The sequence below is a fragment of the Gekko japonicus genome, unplaced genomic scaffold (assembly GCF_001447785.1).
Source record: "Gekko japonicus isolate JY-2015 unplaced genomic scaffold, Gekko_japonicus_V1.1 scaffold586, whole genome shotgun sequence".
In the NCBI taxonomy this organism is placed as follows: domain Eukaryota; kingdom Metazoa; phylum Chordata; class Lepidosauria; order Squamata; family Gekkonidae; genus Gekko; species Gekko japonicus.
In genome coordinates, this window is record NW_015177025.1 from 27,972 (window position 1) to 45,649 (window position 17,678).

General features: G+C 45.6%; 1 protein-coding gene across 6 annotated transcripts; it reads right to left on the reverse strand.

The window, feature by feature from the left end:
• Positions 1–3,298: 3,298 nt before the first annotated feature.
• TARDBP (TAR DNA binding protein) lies at positions 3,299–14,522 on the reverse strand. Of its 6 annotated transcripts, none has more exons than XM_015427833.1 (7): positions 14,156–14,522; positions 9,497–9,750; positions 8,951–9,114; positions 7,643–7,783; positions 6,799–6,969; positions 5,818–5,920; positions 3,299–4,804 (listed from the first exon to the last, which is right to left on the reverse strand). In XM_015427833.1, exons 2-7 carry the CDS (start codon positions 9,732–9,734, stop codon positions 4,782–4,784), a joined length of 840 nt encoding a protein of 279 aa, XP_015283319.1. In that variant the 5' UTR covers positions 9,735–9,750; positions 14,156–14,522; the 3' UTR covers positions 3,299–4,781. The 6 variants fall into 6 exon arrangements, with proteins under 6 accessions (XP_015283319.1, XP_015283318.1, XP_015283317.1 ...); XM_015427832.1 differs by having other exon boundaries at positions 5,803–5,920; XM_015427831.1 differs by having other exon boundaries at positions 3,299–4,865; positions 5,803–5,920.
• Positions 14,523–17,678: the final 3,156 nt, after the last annotated feature.

A 17,678-nucleotide genomic window follows, 5' to 3' on the forward strand; every position in this document is an offset into this window, starting at 1 on the left:
ACTTGTCTCTGCAATTCTAACACTGCTACTCGAAGCGGATGTACCATTCTAAGCTCAATGAAGTCATTGGGCTTAGAAAGGTTCACATCTGTTTAGGAAAACAAGTTGTCAAAGAGAGCTAAGGAGACAAAATGGACTGGATCTTTTCAGACTGCAGATGGGAGGATCACATTTAAAAATGCTTCCTTGTCAAAAACTCCCTGCAAACAGGAAAACAGTACAGCAAACAGAAGGGGCAGGACTTTTATCCTTACAGGACAAACTGTCTATCTGCACAGAATTTTGATATGAAAGAACATTCTGAGAGGGCCATGGCTCAGTGATGGACTATCCGAGGCTCCAAATTAAATCACTGTCATTTTATTTATTTATTTATTTCAGCTTACTACCCCGCTCTAACCCCCTAAGGGGACTCTGAGCGGCTACAGTTACTCATTTATCCCTAACCTATGACCACAATTATTAGGGGTGGGGACAATCCATCTGCTAAATGGATCAGAAAGTACATGTTTTGAAAAACTTCTTCCTAAAATACTAGAGAGCAGCTGACAGTCAAAATAGACAATACCGACCTTGACAGAGCAACGGTGTGACTCTGTATAAGTCAGATATATATGACCCAGTGAATCCTGCACTGGCAGCCTCAAGCGATGCAGCCTTTTCAAACACTTCATCCTCACACCATTCTTCTGCTTTTGTATGCCAGTAAATGCACAAAAGATTGGAGTGTAAAAACTTCCAAATGGTTCCAGGTTTACTCAGACCTGCAGAGGCCAGGAAAACCTGTGCACACAAGTCACTGCAAGCTCCTTCAAGTGATAGGAGAGGCAGGACGGAAACTTTTTGCTAAAACCGAGACTGCAGCACTGAAGTATCAACTTCGGCATGATTTTGTTTCTTGTATCCACCTGTTAGCTTTTACATTTTCTTTACAAACAGTTGACCTTTTAAATGTTTTTTCCCTCTCTGTTCCAGCAAGGCAAACCACCTCTGCTTCTCACTTGCCTTGAAAGCTCTTTACTGGGGTTGCCGTGACTTGGCTGTGACTTAATGGCACTTTACACACACATTCCGGCAAGGAAACCGTCATGCGACACAATACGTAAATGCACCGACCTTGTGATTTCAATTAAAGCATGCTTGACACTTTTCCCAGATGTAGGGCATGAAGAGAAGAACAAGGAGTCTAACGGTGCCATAAAGACTAATGAAATGCTATTCCTGCATGAACTTTCACAGGCTTCTTCAGAGGCAATGAACTAAGGTTATTTTATGTTTGAGAATGAATGTTATTCCTTCCATAGTATAATATTTGAACTTTTTATTTTTAATGAGAAGGCATGGAGGAGATTAAGAGGGCTTTACTGATCACAGGCAAACTTTTAAACTCCCGTCTGGCTTTCAAAAAATCATGGAGCACTAAAGCAGAATTATGTGAGAAGTGCTCTAATGATCACAGTAAACTGCCATCCTAGATCATATGATTCACGGAAGTGCTAAACCTAGTCCCCAAATTTACTTGTAGCTTCTGCCAAAGAGACAGAGATGCTCCAAGACTGACAGGGGTACCTCCTGCCCACGTTCTCTCTCCTAAACAACAGACTTTGGACCAGGAGTCCCCAACCTTTTCCAGCCAGTGGGCACCCTTGGGATTCTGACACAGTAGGGTGGGCGCAATCACAAAATGGCCACCACAGGAGGTGGAGCCAACTATACATGCACGCACACGGAGGAAGCCCAGGCGCAGGGGTCAAGAGGAACACTTTTTTAAAAATGGACCGGGAAAGAGTGAGGGGGGGAAAACACTGGCTATTTTAATCTGTAAAGCCAATCAGATCACCAGTGGCCAATCAGAAGCCCCGCTGGAACCCCATTTGGCCTCCCCCGTTTCTAAAAATACTTGGTGGGTGCCATGGCGCCCATAGGCACCACGTTGGGGAACACTGCTTTGGACGTACGTAGGTTAGGAGTTTCATTAACGTTCTGCAGCCAACTGTAAGAAGGAAAGTCTTAAGCTTAAGTCAGGTCTGGGTTTTTATAAAATTCACACAAGCAGCTACAAAAACTTACTCTAACTGTGCCGCCACTGTAGTAGCCATGGACTCCTCTATGAGTTTAGAATAACAATAATTTTAAAAAAAGATCTGAGAATCTGTTCTGGTCTTACAAGCAGGCAGTACTGACAGCCAAAGAACACAGATGTAGGCAGCTCAGAGGAATAGGGCAAGGCCCCCCCCCAGTCGTGCTGTTCAATCAGCTGCAACATTACATTTGCAACCGCTGAGACTGAAGTGCTCCAAGCCTCAATCACACCCACGCAAATTTAGCCTGCAAGAAGAAAATCGTCAACATTATATCTATTTGAATAGCACAGACTCAGTAATTAAGAGATGCTCAGCAGGTAACCAAAACACACAACTCACTGGCTCACTCAGGGCCTTTGTTAAATTACTACACTGTTTATTACTAAATGAAGCTCATTAGCGAGATAATCCTTCTAGCAGTGTTAAAACTGACTGTGTTCCTGATCTTCCGACTTTAAATTGCATAAGTGCAACAAATACAAGTCTACTGAATGTCAAGGCAAAACAAGACTCCAGACACTCAAGTTACGAGAACACCTTTTATTAACTCACTTAAAACACTAAAAAAAAATATTATAGACTATGAATAAAGTTTGAAAACATTTCTAATACACACAGGGATTTGAGGGAGGGGATATTAGAACCCTTCATGCTCTAGCAGCATTAAAAATATCACAGCAGGTGTTCCCCAGTTGGCCCTAGACTCAAAAGACAACCTGAAACAAGTTACTGAAACCATGCTAGTGATGTATAAACTTACCCTCAAGATCCTTCCCGGGATGACAGAGTTTAGCCTTTGGAGGTCCGAGAATACCATTTTAAGTGTTACTCAGCAGCAGTAGCTGGTATTAGTGCAAATGCTAAAATGCAAAATTCAGATGGTACAGAGTTTGGCAATGGATCTGATTTAGGTGCAGGAAAAAAATCAAGCATCTTATGAAAGAATATTTCTTCTCAGAAGAGTCACAGATTGTTTTACAGTGAGAAGCAAGTACTGGAAGTGGGCTTTAGCATTAAAAAGCAAAGCTAGTCAAAGCACCCCACAACAAAACTCTACATGTACTAATATTTCTTTAAGAAAAAACAGGATTCAGGCTTTAAGTGCCAGAGCCAAGGAAAAAAGAGGGAAATTAAACTAGCCTTCCAGCACACATGGAAGATCTGCAATGAATCAGGACACCATCAGTTTCCCGGGGGGGGGGGGGGGGGGGGGGGTGTGTTTAGTGGGTTGGTTGCCTATTTCCAAAATCTGCCAGGTGAAAGTTGTAGATTTGCATCAGATATAATAATGGGATCACAAAGATGCTGTTAACTTATGCAACAAGTCTTTAGGACTGCTAAGTCCACCCCTCTTCCTTCAGACAGTCAAACCTTTCTTCAAGCTGAGTCACAAGTGCTCTGCCAACTTGCATTCTGGAGGGTGTTAACATATGGGCAAGCTATTCTCTGTACTCACTCCAGCAAAGGGCAATTAACACTACCACCAGCTCAGCATCTAAGTAGAATGCACTTGACAGGAGCAATACTGTTTATGCTTAAATGCAATTTTGGCTCTTGCCTACAACACTCTCTAGTGGGAGAGAACTCACTCACCAAGGGAAGGCTATCTCATTTGGTAAAGCACAATTTCAGATATGTATATTACTAAATGCTACAAAGACGGAACTGCAGTTGTGTTACTGGTATCGATTACATCAGTGAAAGGTAAGACATAAATAGCAGACATTTTACAGCTACCTCAACTTAAATTAATGGCTATACACTTGGGGGGAGGGGTGCTGTCAAACACACACACATATTACTTAAATCAGTTTTATTTAAGAATTTCCTACATTGACAAATCTTATAAAAAGCATCCAAACACAGAACTGCAGCAAACAGCATTCATATGGATATCTTACAGGCAGAGAAAACTTCCACCCAAGGGAACCTCCGAGCTTGGGACTGAGTTTTGCTACAAAAAAAAAGCCAACTTTCCACAAAACGCACCCCAAGCTGGGTGTTCCCACCAAAACTCCACCTTCAGTTCACATTACCACACTTACAGAATCATTAACAGAAAAGAACACACACCATACAGCATTCACAGCAGAGTTGACAACGGAGGGAAAAAAAATACAGATATTCATTTCACTTAACACATTCAAATAATTGGTTAACTAGGTAAAAAGCCCCCCATTTAAGTTCTTCCAGACTGGGATGTCCTTTGAATGCCAGAAAAAAAAAACACTCGTACGTCCGCTCCCAATGCTCTCCGCACACTCTCTCACCAAAGCCACAGGATCGAGGGACATCGCGCCAAGAAATTTATTATTTTTTTAAAAATCCCATTAAGCACCACCAGGTCTCTCTCTGCATGCGCCTCCTCCTTTTTCTCGCACATACCAAGCCCTCACATGCCTCGGCACCACCAATCCAATACCACACAAGGTTTTCAAGAGTTCAAACAAGCCTTCCGGTTCCATCTCACAGCCTTGCGTTCATAGCGTTGAATACGACTCCATGAAATAAAAGAGTAGCGGATAAAAATGGAACACCCACCGTCTTAAGACGAAGCATGTGCAGTGTGATGGGAGTCTTGGATGAGGAAAGCATGGAGACAGAAGTATTTCCTAAGGCAGATTTTTTTTTTAAACTGCACTGCTTTCAATGAAGTGCTTCTTCCATAGACATTTGAAATGAGATGAACTGCAAGGATTAAATGAGGTCTTCATACCGTACTTTAGTATGAGGAGGGGAGACAGTGTTAAAAGGAAAAGAAGCCGACACCAACATTGCATTCTCCACACAGGACATTTGGGGGGAGGGGGAGGGAGAGAAAGAGAGAGAGAAATTCTTATGGCGGGGGATCAAATTAAATTTTAAAAGAAAAAAAAACTAACAAGGAAAAGGATGCAGTTTCTGGGGAAAAAATGGCTTCCATTTTCGAAACATGCACAGATCTCAGCTGACTAGGAAATGAGGAATCAATTTCTTTTTTTAAAAAAACAAATCCCTATCAAATTGCAGTGGGTTTGTTTACCCATCAGGCAAACCGGCACGTCCACTTTCAGTCACTCAACAACCCAACTCATCGTAACAAAACCTATAAATCTCCATTTAAGCTTTTCTTTTCTTTTTTTTCCCCTCCCCACCCTTACAAAAGAAAACGTGTCAAAAATACTGTTCAAATATACTACACGCTGAACAAACTGATCTGGAATTTTTTTTTTCTTTTAGTATATGCATCTTATAATATACTTACCAGACGCTCTAGAAAAAAAAAGACCCGATTTCCCTCCACAGAGTCAGGATTGGATTGCCTACATTCCCCAGCCAGATGACTTGGAATCCATGCTCGAGCCAAAACCGCCGTTAAAGCCACTGCTAGAGCCTGCGTTGGACGAGCCCCACCCAATTGCTGCGCCAGAGTTAGAGCCTCCGTAGGAATTGCTCCCTGAACTGAAACCCTGGTTCTGCTCTCTCTGCATGTTGCCTGGTGGCTGGTTGTTCCCCGAGGGCCCAGACTGGTTCTGCTGGCTAGCTAGCATGCCCATCATCCCCCAACTGCTCTGGAGAGCTGCCTGAGCTGCCGCCATCATGGCGGGGTTGATGCTAAAGGCTCCGAAATTCATCCCGCCCCCCATGTTGCTGCCCTGGTTGTTTCCCAACCCTCCACCTCCACCTCCTCCCCCCCGGTTAGGAAATCCACCCTGATTCCCAAAGCCTCCTGGATTACCACCAAATCTTCCACCTCTTTCTAGTTGTCTACTGCTATTATGCTTAGGTTCAGCATTGGATATATGGACGCTGATTCCTTTTATGATCAAGTCCTCGCCACAAAGGGACTGGGCAACCTACAAGAAACAAGGCAGGCAGATGAGTACCTCTGAAGAGCGTAAAAACAAACGACTTTAAAAACAGAAGCAGCAAACATCAGGTCTAGAAGGCTTAATGTTAATCAAACAGTTGCACCTCCAGAGTATTACTACTCCTCTCCTTACAAAGGGAAGTTTGCTTCTCAAATCTCTCTACAGAATGGCATTCGTATTAAGTGCACCGTGGCTCCAAGAGTTGCCGGTTTATATAAACAGCAGTTAAGTGTGTTTCAAAGCATAGAAGCTCAAACTTCATTTAAGACTTCCAGATTAGAAAGCGCTCAGGTATTCTTACCAGTCGATGTTTAATACAATTCACTGCCCTCTTAACTACTGCCTTGTACCAATTTGTCAACAGCAACTCAGCTGGTTACCTGTGGCAGCTTTCAGGCAACCAAACAGGGAAATGTTTCTGAACTAGGAAAGCTGAGAATCTGCCCACCCCCTCCAGTCAATACGCTACAGATGATTAACGCAGGTACATGAAGGCACTTTTTGGACTGATAATTTTTCTGTACTGACTTGCAAGCCTGGCCTGTTGTTTTTGTTCTACGGTGGCAGCATGATGCAATTAAGGCCGGCCACACTAGAGATGTATTTGCTGTACTAGGAAAACAATCAGCAAAATGGGGGTACTTCAGGGATCAGCTTTTCTGGATTAAAACTTGCCTTAAAGTAAAAGTGCTCGTGTACCAGAAAGGAGGGGTATTAATAGGTCTGTAAATTGTCTAGTATCTCTCAGGCCAGCTGCGCTTACATTTTACAAGCAAACAAAGGAAAACGGAAACTTAACAAAAATATCAGGAACAAGCTGCCTTGCGCTTCAGGGAATAACGAGATGAATGAGGATGGATTACCTGATCATCAGCAAACGTGACAAAGGCAAAAGCTCTGAACGGTTTGGGGATGAAGACATCAACCACTTCTCCGTATTGTGAAAAAAACTGACGAAGCTCCTCTGCAGTCATGTCTTCAGTGCAACGCCCAACAAACACTTTCCTGCTACGCAAAGGTTCATCTGGACTTTGCTGGTACCAATGCAGAACAAGAGACTCCCATTAATACAAAAAGCTGTTTTGTAATAATCAAATGCAAGCATGTGCACACACACGCAAGAAAATACTGATTAGTCAAATGAGTAGGTAAGAGCTAAACATGGAAGTCACTAGAGACTCTGGAATGGTGCCTTCTGAAGTTTAAATGTATAGCATGACATGAGATTAGAAACCGAACAGCTGGCGGGCTAGCTGGATAATTACACATTTTGAGAAAGGGAAGAGAATGTAAGGGCAATGACATTTTTAAAGTGTTTCACCCACACTTTTAGATAATTTAGTATTATATTACAAATAGTTAGAATTTCAGCCAAAGCACACTTCCTTGAAAGTTCTACATGGAGTCTTTTTAGTGGCCAGGACTAAAGATGTACTTTGGGCATCGCTATCAAGACTGATCTGCCTCTTTCTTTTCAACAGCAGCCCTTCATGGTACATCACAATCCGCTTTGGAATTTCCCCTTATCATAAATTGGTCATGTGGCAGAGAACTGCTGTTGGACTAGCTGCTCAGTAATTTGGATCCCCACTACCATGTTCAAAATTGTAGAGTCGCTCATTCTTGGCAATCAATTGAGACAAGTAATTGACCACAACTTCACTTGCACATTAACAAAAGCCTATAACAAGTCACCCCTAAAAGTACCTTAGAGTTTGGAAGTTTGCAGTCACACCATCTTCCATCTATCATGTGTCGCTGAGACATGACTTTCACCTGGGTTTCATAGTCTGTAAATCGTACAAACCCAAACCCCTTTGAGTGGCCAGTTTTGATGTCCTTCTTAACCTGGGAATAAGAGAACAGATCTGAATGCAAGAACTGTAACACAGGTAAAAACTGGCATTTGTGAGCTGATTTCACACTATTTCCTGCAACGATGAAAGCAGTACAAAGATTTTGTCTGATGTTCATTCAAAACTTCCATGACTCAAACTGGCCCACCTTACCTATGCAATACACTTCTGACAACAAAAATATAAACAGCCAGGATGTTAAAATTTCCATCCATTCTAGTTAAGTACAAAAGTTAAAATTTGGTATAATTTGGCAGCTGACAAAGAACTATGGGGAGAGGGACCCAATGGAGAAATTCCCCCTGCAGCCCAGAACAGATTAGCTCTACGATAGATAAACTTCCTGCTCATCTAGTTCTGAATCCTAGGTATCTAGCATATTCCAAACCAAAGAGGTTCAGTGCTGGGGTGGGTTTCTTTTTTTCTACACTGCATGGAGAGTCGTTAGACCTCTATATTCCAGTATCTAAGCCTCCAGATTTATCGGTCTCGCCTATAAACCAATGCTCATAGCCCCCACTCCCTTTTTCATTTTTAGGTTTTAAATTATAGTTTATCTGCATACCTGGGGAGCACTCCAAGCATATTGAATACCCCTATCTGGTCTGTAGCTTTCACTGCCATGATAAGCACATAGCTTATTCTAAGTTTACTATTAGAAGTGACAGATAAAACAGGCAATGCCTAAGGTGTCACCAAGTAACTTTCAGAATCGCGTACAAAGGCGAAACTCACCCCAAGAACTCATCAGGAAATCTCAGCTTGCACTGTGAAAAAAATCTGAACTACAACCAAATGAGCCAAACCAACACCAATACATGCGTACTTCTTTGGGAGTAAAGGCAATAAAAAAATCAGTGGGATTTCCTTTCTTACTTAAAAAAGACCTAGGATTAGACTGAAAAGCCATTATTTTACTTAAGCATAGCATATAAAGGATTTGGAAGTCACTGGGAGGAGCTTGCACAGCACAAACCACAGCAGGAGCCCGGAGGGCAGTTGTCATGTGACAGACAGCAAGAGGAAAGTTTGCTAAGCATAAATTTTTGCAACTATATTTTGCCACTGACAAAGCGGGGTACTCAGTACTTGGACTGCCCCTGCTTAATAAGCTTCTGTGCTCAACCACGGACTTCTCAGAGAAAGGAAAGCCAAATACCTGCACCATGAGAACCTCTCCAAACGTGCTGAAATATTCCTTTAGATCTTGTTCAGTTGTTTTCCATGGCAGTCCCAAAACGATGAGATCAGAGGTTTTCTGCACTGCTCGCTTCACTTTCACAGCTGATGAAGCATCTGTTTCATCCATTTTACGCTTATTGTCTAAAGAAAGAAGGAGACCTATCACCAGAGGTCTTTCAAAAATGAACTAAACAAAATAAAGCAAAGGCTTTACAAGGAGACAGCTCCTTTTTAAAGCTTTGTGAAGTCAAATCCTAGGAGTGTTTATTCAAAAGCAAGTCCTGCTATGCTCAATGGGGCTTACTGCAAGGTAAACGTACACAGGATTGTTGTCCTAGTACTTATTAGGAGTAGAACATATTCACTTCTGACACCTGCAGCATTTTTAGAGCTTATCTGAATCTTTGCAATTAAAAAAAAATATCCATCCAAACAGATTTCTATGTCCAAAAAGTCAAACCATAAATAATTAGTCTTTAATAATATTTTATCTACTTAACTGAAAATTATGTGTAACACCCACCTTTGGGATAGTTAACAACATAAACCAGATTTCCCCAGCCATTATCTGGTGCGTGCAGAATTCCTTCCACTAATCGGACTCCTCTCATACACTGAGACACGGGGTTTCTGTAGCGCAGGCCACAAGCCCCGGGGAACTGAGCAGTGACTGTCGACAGCAACACTGTCCCATCATCCTCTGAGGGGATCTCAATGGGTTCTTCGTTCTCATCCTCAGTAACCCGGATGTACTCCGACATATCTGCCGTGTGGTAACTAATGGAATAAAAAATATTAAAGGAAAAGTGTGAGCCATATTAAAAGAAATCACAGGCTGAGATTGTGGTGGCATCTAGTCTCTCTCCATGCGCCTTACGGTCCCTTTACAGAAGCTACCACAGGTCTTGAAATGAAAGGACTGCTTTTTTGTTTCTCTGATTAAGGTAATACCACAGCTGACAGTCTACTACATACAGCCTTTAGCACACAGCCTCCAGAAACCCAAAAGGGAGATGTGAAGGCCTGATCCGTTTGTCTGCCCTCAACATCTGGTATTCAGAACCAGAAGATCTGGAAGTGCTAATTGCCTATTCATGAATTTCTCTAGTCCTTTTTAAAAAGCCATATAGATTACTGACTGTTGTCACATCAGGCAACACTAAATTTCTTACGTGTCACATGTCCAGTCCACTTAATCCAAACAGTGGCTGACTGTAAAACACCTCTCCCAAGCAGACCAAAATAGTAAAGTTTTCCCTCTGAGCAATGACAGGAGGAATACTACTTCAAAACATGGAAAAGAAAGACAGGAGGTAAATAAAGTACTACACTACACTTGATCTTAGCCAAAAGGCCAAGAAGCGATAAAATAATAAATGTCCCCTTCAAACTTCCCCTCTTTCTATTCCAGCTCCTTTCTCTGTTGCCCCCAAGTTTCTATTATTTAGTTTTATTCCCTTTCTGTGATTCTTTCACAAACTGAGCAGGGTGGTGGCCTGTTTGGCTGCACCTCCTAAGGTGGGTTTGGCTGCGCCTCCTGCAGAAGCCATTTTGGCAGGGTGCACTCACCACCCTCCTCTCAGAACTCCAAAGGTGCCTGCAGGCAGCTGTGTGGCCCTGATCTAATGAAAACCTCTATGAAATGGGCTAATCTTTCTAGAGCACCTTACTGGATCAGATCAAATGTCCAACGTCCTGTTGGGAACACTGACCAACTAGTTGCACCTGGGAACCACACAAACAGCGCATGAAGACAGTGTTTGTCTACCGCATCTGGTATCCAGAAACAAACATCTAAACATACAGGTTCTATCTACCTATACAAGAACTTCTTTGCTGCATCAGACCAAGAAAGAGCCAGCAAGGTCCAATAATTAGAGAAAGTACAGGACCAGGTTCAAATCCCTACCCAGTCATGATTGCGCTAGATACCCTTGAACCAATCATTCCCACACATGCTACCCTACCTCATGGGATTGCTGTGAGGGTAAAAGTTAAGGAGAGAACTATGTGTGCCACAGAAATATGTAAAAAATAAATAAATGACAGCGATTAGAGTGAAGGACCAGAACTAGGGGGAGCAGGGTTCACATCTCCAGACAGACGTACCACTCAAGAGACTGCCTCTGGACAGATCTCTGTTCTCACCATCTAACTCCCCTCACAATTTTACTTTTAATGAGCCATGGGGGGGGGAAAAACCACTCCAAAATATGACCCAATGAGAACTGGATATGCTCACTGCCCTCCAAGACATGGAGAATGTCCCAGCATGGTGTACTGGTCAGAGTCTAAGACCAGGATCTAGGAGCCCCAGGTCTGAATCTCCACTCTTCCATGAAAGCTTGGCGGGGGACATTAGGCTAGTTCATTAGCCTCTCAGCCTAACCCACCTAGCAGGGTTGTTGTGAAAATAACACGGAGGAGAGGAAAACTGTGTAAGTTGCTTTGCAGAGAAAGCTTTGGTACAAATGACCAAATAAATGAAACAAACAAAAATAAGGACCCCTTGAAGGTGACTAGGTGTCAGCGGAAAAATCACAAAGGATCATACTGCACTCATTAGAGTAACTGTGCTTAATGAGAGACAGTGTGGTATAGTAATGAAAAGTGTCAGCCTACTATTAGGAAGACAAGTTCCTGCTCATGCCATGGAAGTCCTCCTGATAGTGGACCTCCTGATGGCACCTGAGCTTTGGCCACTGTGTGACACAGAGTGCTAGACTGGATGGGCTTTTGGCCTGATCTAGCATGGATTCTCTTATGTTCTTATGTTTGGGACAGTGATGCTCTGTCTTCTTGGCCCCTGGGGGGGCACAGTGGAGGGAGCTTCTGGGGTTCTGGCCCCACTGGTGGACCTCCTGATGGCACCTGGGTTTTTAGCTACTGTGGGACACAGAGTGTTGGACTGGATGGACTATTGGCCTGGGACAACATGGCTTCTCTTATGTTCTTGTAGATGGAACACTATGTCTGGGGCAGTGATGCTCTCTACTCTTAGTGCTTGGGGGCCAAGGGAAGGCTTCTGGAGTTCGTGCCCTGCTGGTGGACCTCCTGATGGCACCCGGGCTTTGGCCACTGTGGGACACAGAATGTTAGACTGGAAGGGTGCAGCGTGGCTTCTCTTATACTCTTATGTCTGGGGCAGTGATGCTCTGTATTCTTGGTACTTGGGGTCCACAGTGGGAGGGCTTCTGGCCCCCTGGTGGACCTCCTGATGGCCCCTAGGTTTTGGCCAACTGTGTGACACAGAGCGTTGGACTGGAGAAACCATTGGCCCGATCCAACATGGCTTCTCTTATGTTCTTAAGCTCACTGCGTGACCTTGGGCCAATCACATTCTCTCAGGCTACCCTACCTCACAGGGCTGTTGCGAGAATAAAACGCAGAGGAGAATAACGTAAGCCGCTTTGGGTCCGCATTGGGGAGAAAAGCATTCTATAAGTAAATTGTGTAAATTATAAATAAGAGTAACTGCAGCTCAGTTATGTTCAGCAGCATTCAGGTGGGCCATCTGGCACGCTAAAATATGTCTGAACATGATTGCTGGTGGGCTGCCAAGCTCGTTTCGGGGGGAAGGATAATCATTATAGGACAGGTAGGACACATCCTACTCTGCCACAGGAGGTGGTGAATTCACTGCCACAGGAGGTGGTGGCGGCTACAAGCATAGACGGCTTCAAGAGGGAAGTGGATAAAAATACAGAGCAGAGGTCCATCAGTGGCTGTTAGCCACAAGGTATAGAGGAACTCTCCGTCTGGGGCAAGGGATGCTCTGTATTCTTGGTGCTTGGGGGGGGGGGCAACAATGGGATGGCTTCTAGTGTCCTGGCTCCACTGCTGGACCTCCTGATGGCCTCTGGTATTTTTGGCCACTGTGTGACACAGAGTGCTAGACTGGATGGGCTTTTGGCCTGATCTAGCATGGATTCTCTTATGTTCTTATGTTTGGGACAGTGATGCTCTGTCTTCTTGGCCCCTGGGGGGGCACAGTGGAGGGAGCTTCTGGGGTTCTGGCCCCACTGGTGGACCTCCCTGATGGCACCGTGTATTTTTTGGCCACTGTGTGACCCAGGATGTTGGACTGGATGGGCCATTGGCCTGATCCAACATTGGCTTCTCTTACGTTCTGACTGATTTAAAAAGGTGCCACTGGACTCAAACTCCGCTCTGATGCTTAATCAGCTTATGGAACTCACTGGCACCAGATGCATTTTATCACCTGTAGCTAAAATGGCTTTCTAAAAAAACTTAGACCGATCTATGGAGGACATGTCCTTTGATCGCTAAATGGAACCTGTTGGGCTTTCAGGGAATGGGGAAAGGGATGGGGGGGGGGGCAGTGCTCCCTCTAAGCCGTGGAGTCTTGTGAGCAGAAAATTCTCCTTTGTGAGCTCCTGGCCTGAAAGTTGTGAGCGAGCGATCGGGCTGCTGCGTAAATCAGTCTGCTCTGGAGCAGTGTTCCCTCTAAGCTGAGTTAGTGTGAGCTAGCTCAGAGTTTGTTAGCCTCCGGCTCACACATTTTTGTCTTCGCTCAGGAAGGATGGCTTCAGAGCAGACTAATTTATGCAGCAGCCAAACTGCTTGCTCCCAGCTTTAATGCTAGTAGCTCACAAAGTAGACTTTTTGCTCACAAGACTCCACAGCTTAGAGGGAACATTGCTCTGGAGCCCCATCGTTCCTGAGCTGAGACAAAAACGGGTGAGCCAGAGGCTCAAAAACTGTGAGCCGGCTCACACCGACTCAGCTTAGAGGGAACACTGCCCCCCTTCCCCCCGCCCCGCCCAAGCCGCATATACGGGGCAGCGGCCTTTTCCACCCCCCCGTTAGACATGTTCGGGTCGGGCGAGGCACTGCCCCGAGACAGGGAGGCGCCATTCCTAGTTATCTCGGTTAACACCGTTGAGGTCGTCTCGGGAAGCGGGTTCAAATCTCCATCTCCGCCACCGCCGCCAACCTCCGCGCGGGCCAGCCGGGAGGGCCCCAGTATCCGACAGCAGCGCCGCCGCCGCCGCCTCCCCCCAAGGACCACATCACGCCCGGCAACCGGCGCTCCGAACGCCGCCGGCGCTCCACGCAACCGCCGCTCCCCCTCCGTGGAACGCCGCCTCGCTCTCGGGCCCCGTCGCTGAGCGTGACGCGCCGCGGCCCCCCCCCCTTGCCGCCCGCTCGCCGCGCTTACCGACGGTGTGAGGCCCGAGAGCAAGGGGGGGCGGCGGCGGGCGCCCTACCAAGGCTCGGGGAAAGCGAGGCCTCCGGGTCCCTTCTCGCGCCGACAAAATGGCGGCACCCACCTTCCCTCAGAGGCGGCGGGCTGGAGCACCCGCGGGCCCGGAGCGAACCATGCTCTTCCCGCGAAGGGGTGGCTCTGTTAATTAATACGGCCTTTGCTTCGCTTCTGAAGCGTTGCGGGAGGCGCGGCGGCTCAGGAGAGAATCAGTGGAGTCCGTGAAGTTGTACGGTTCTTTCATTCGCTCTCGCCCGAGGGGAAAGGGGGATAGTTTCCCCTCGCGTATCGACCGGCGGTGGTACGGCCTGCCCGAAACCGTAATGCGCGTGCGTGGGAAAGGGTGCGCTAAGAAAGGGGAGAAGAGGAAAAGGGAGAGCGTTGGAAGCGCGTCGGCCTTGTTATTGCGCATGCGCCAGAGCCCTAGTTTCTTTCCCCGGTGGGGGGATGTTTGAGGGAGAAAAGAGCGGGAAAATTCGTTGCGCGCGGCCCCCCAAAACGGGAGTCTGACGAGATTTCCCCAAAGCTCTTTTATTTTCTGTGGGGGCAGATGGGTCATGGTTGCCTTCTGCTTGGCCGGTGTGGTAGCACAAACGTCAGCTTCTCAGTCTGTTGCAAATCAAAGCCCGGCCCTCAGAGGAGTGTGGGAATCACATAGGAACGGTGTCTCTGAGGGAGTGCAAAGTGCGGTTCCGCGCACAATGGCCCTTGAACTCAGGGCAGGCTGTCATGGAGTAACAGAGGCAGCCCCTGCATCATGAGGAGGTAACACAGAAACGAAAGTGTATTTTTATTTCTTTGGAACATTTCTGTGCTGCCTTTCCCCAAGACGGCAAGCATTAGAATGCGTTAAAACAGGACACATAAATATATATAAGCACACAACCAGGGAGGAGAGTTAATAAGAGTTAGCGAGGGGACTGCTGAACAAAACAAAAAGGTAAAGAAAGAGGGGGACAAGCCGTGTTCCCTCTAAGCTGAGTTGGTGTGAGCTAGCTCACAGTTTTTTAGCCTCCGGCTCACATGTTTTTGCCTTAGCTCAGGAAGAGATGGCTCCCGAGCAAGCTAATTTGTGCAATAGTGTAGCCTGCCGGTGCCGCCCCTTCAAAGGGATCCTGGAACCAGAGGCCTAGAAGGGGGTTGGGGGCAGTGTTCTCCCTAAGCTGAGTGAGTGTGAGCTACTGCGCAGTTTTTTAGCCTCCAGCTCACACATTTTTGCCTCAGCTCAGGAAGGATGGCTCCAGAGCAAGCTATAATCTATGCAGCAGCCGAATCGCTCGCTCACAACTTTAATGCCAGGAGCGCACAAAGTAGGATTTTTGCTCATGAGACTCCGCAGCTTAGAGGGAGCATTGGACTGGGGGGGGGTCAATGTTCCCTCTAAGCTGAGTTAGTGTGAGCTAGCTCACAGTTTTTTAGCCTCCAGCTCACACATTTTTGCCTCAGCTCAGGGAGGATGGCTCCAAAGCAAACTGATTTGTGCAGCAGCCAAATCGCTCGCTCACCACTTTAATGCCAGGAGCTTACAAAGTAGAATTTTTGCTCACAAGACTCCGCAGTTTAGAGGGAGCATTGGGGCAAGCAGTGTTGCTGCTAATCCCCCCCCCCCAGTGGAGCAGTCCACATCCTGACTAGCAGAGCACAACTGCTGTAATCTTAAAATGACAAGAAAGATAAGGGGGACTTTCAGTGTGGAAGTCAGTATAGCATATAGAAAGCACCGAAGTTGATAAAGCTTTAAATATAAACCACTCTTAAATGGATTTCTATCACGCCCTTTATAACTGTGGCCCTAGTCCTGAGCGATGTACACTAGCACCTATTTATATCCGATGTAAATGTTTTTACAAAAGCATCTGCAGGGACGAACTAGAAACATACAATGTGATGCCGGTTCTACGGCAGGTCTCTTTAAATAATAGCGCCGTAGAGTTCATACTTTTACATTGTCCCTGCAGATGTTTTGGTAAAAATATTTACATCTGTTATAAATACGTGCTAGTGTACGCCACTCAGGACTAGAGCCACAACTGCAAAGGGTGTGACAGAAATCGATACAAGAGTGGTTTATATTTAAAGCTTTTTCAACTTTGGTGTAATCTTAAAATCGGCAGTGTAAGACCCTGCACGGCTCCAGATTGCTCCTGAGCAGGGACTTCCTGTATTAATGAGTGGCTGCTCACGCACACAGTTTAGAGGGAACACTGTGGGACAAATGAATCTCCTGAGGAGGGAATTCCAAAGTCTTGGTGCCATCACCAAGAAGACCCTTTTCAGGTTGCCACCCATCTAGCCTCACTCATGGGACTTTAATGGGCAAGTGGAGATTTCAGCTCAGGTCTTCCTAGTCCTCTGATCTAATTGCTGGCATTTATTTATGTCTAACAGTTCCACACCTTCCAGCATACATGGCTCCCCTTTAATTTTTATCCTCACAAGAACCCTGCAAGGTAGGGTTGGATGAAAGTGAGAACGGCTGGCTCAAGGGCGTCCAGTTCAATTCGTGACTACTTGGCTATTTATTTATATTATTTTTATCCCTTGTTTCCACCCAGCAATGTACACAATCCTCCCATCCTTCATTTTATCCTCACAACAATCCTGTGAGGTAGGTTAAGCTGAAAGACAAGGAGAGGGCAAGGTCACTCAGTGGGCTCCATTGCAGAGAGGACATTTGGACCTGGATCTCCCCATCTTTTGTTGTTGTCGTTGTTCTGTGTATTCTTGCCATCTTTTCCTAATCTCTTCTGCTTCTGTTAGGTCCCTACCATTTTTGTCCTTTATCATGGCCAGCTTTGCATGAAATGCTCCCCATCTTTGGTCCAGTATTTTTAACGCACTGCTGTCTTGGAAGGGGCAGCAGAGAAAAATGGGGGTTGATTTGGTTAATGGCCACTCAGGTGGGTAAATGGCTAGTTGCTGAGTGGGCACAGTTAGAATGAGATTTAACCATGCTTCTCACCAGCAATATAAGAGCAGAATACCTCTTTGCTGGGGACTTTCACTGAACCACAGTGCTTTAACAGGGAAGAGGGAGATGGCCCTCCCCCTGCCTTATCATCTCAGGCTATCTTAGGGAGAAAGCTTGCTTCTATGTTCAAACATGTTTTTACACCACCATTCCACCCAACTTAAGTGGCAAATAATCAAAACTGTTAAAACAGCTTTTTAAAACACTGCATCCCTGATTATAATTTTAGGAGAGGTTTGTGTGATATTTGGGATTATGCAACAACAATTTACACACTGCATTTGGACACAAAGATACAAACACTTTTGTGTTTAAGGATCCCTACAGGTTTATCTGTGAAAGAGTCAGCTGGTGCTAGCAGCAGGAGCAGAAATCAGTGTTTCAAAGCAGAATCAGACTTCAGAAAGTTTGGGAAAGAAAGCAGTCCGCTGCTTGAAATGCATTAAAGGGCTTTTTTATGCAGGGTAGCTCTCTGGATGCAATAAATCCTCCCGTTTTGTACTTTAT

What these genes read in the sequence shown, in the direction of transcription:
- TARDBP (XM_015427829.1), bottom strand. Translation starts at nt 9,734, where the DNA reads ATGTCGGAGTACATCCGGGTTACTGAGGATGAGAACGAAGAACCCATT. An exon ending in TGTTGTTAACTATCCCAAAG is followed by an intron (nt 9,115 to 9,496) that starts GTGGGTGTTACA and finishes TTCTTTCTTTAG; the next exon opens with ACAATAAGCGTAAAATGGAT. An exon ending in TCACGTTTGCTGATGATCAG is followed by an intron (nt 5,921 to 6,798) that starts GTAATCCATCCT and finishes TGTTTCTTGTAG; the next exon opens with GTTGCCCAGTCCCTTTGTGG.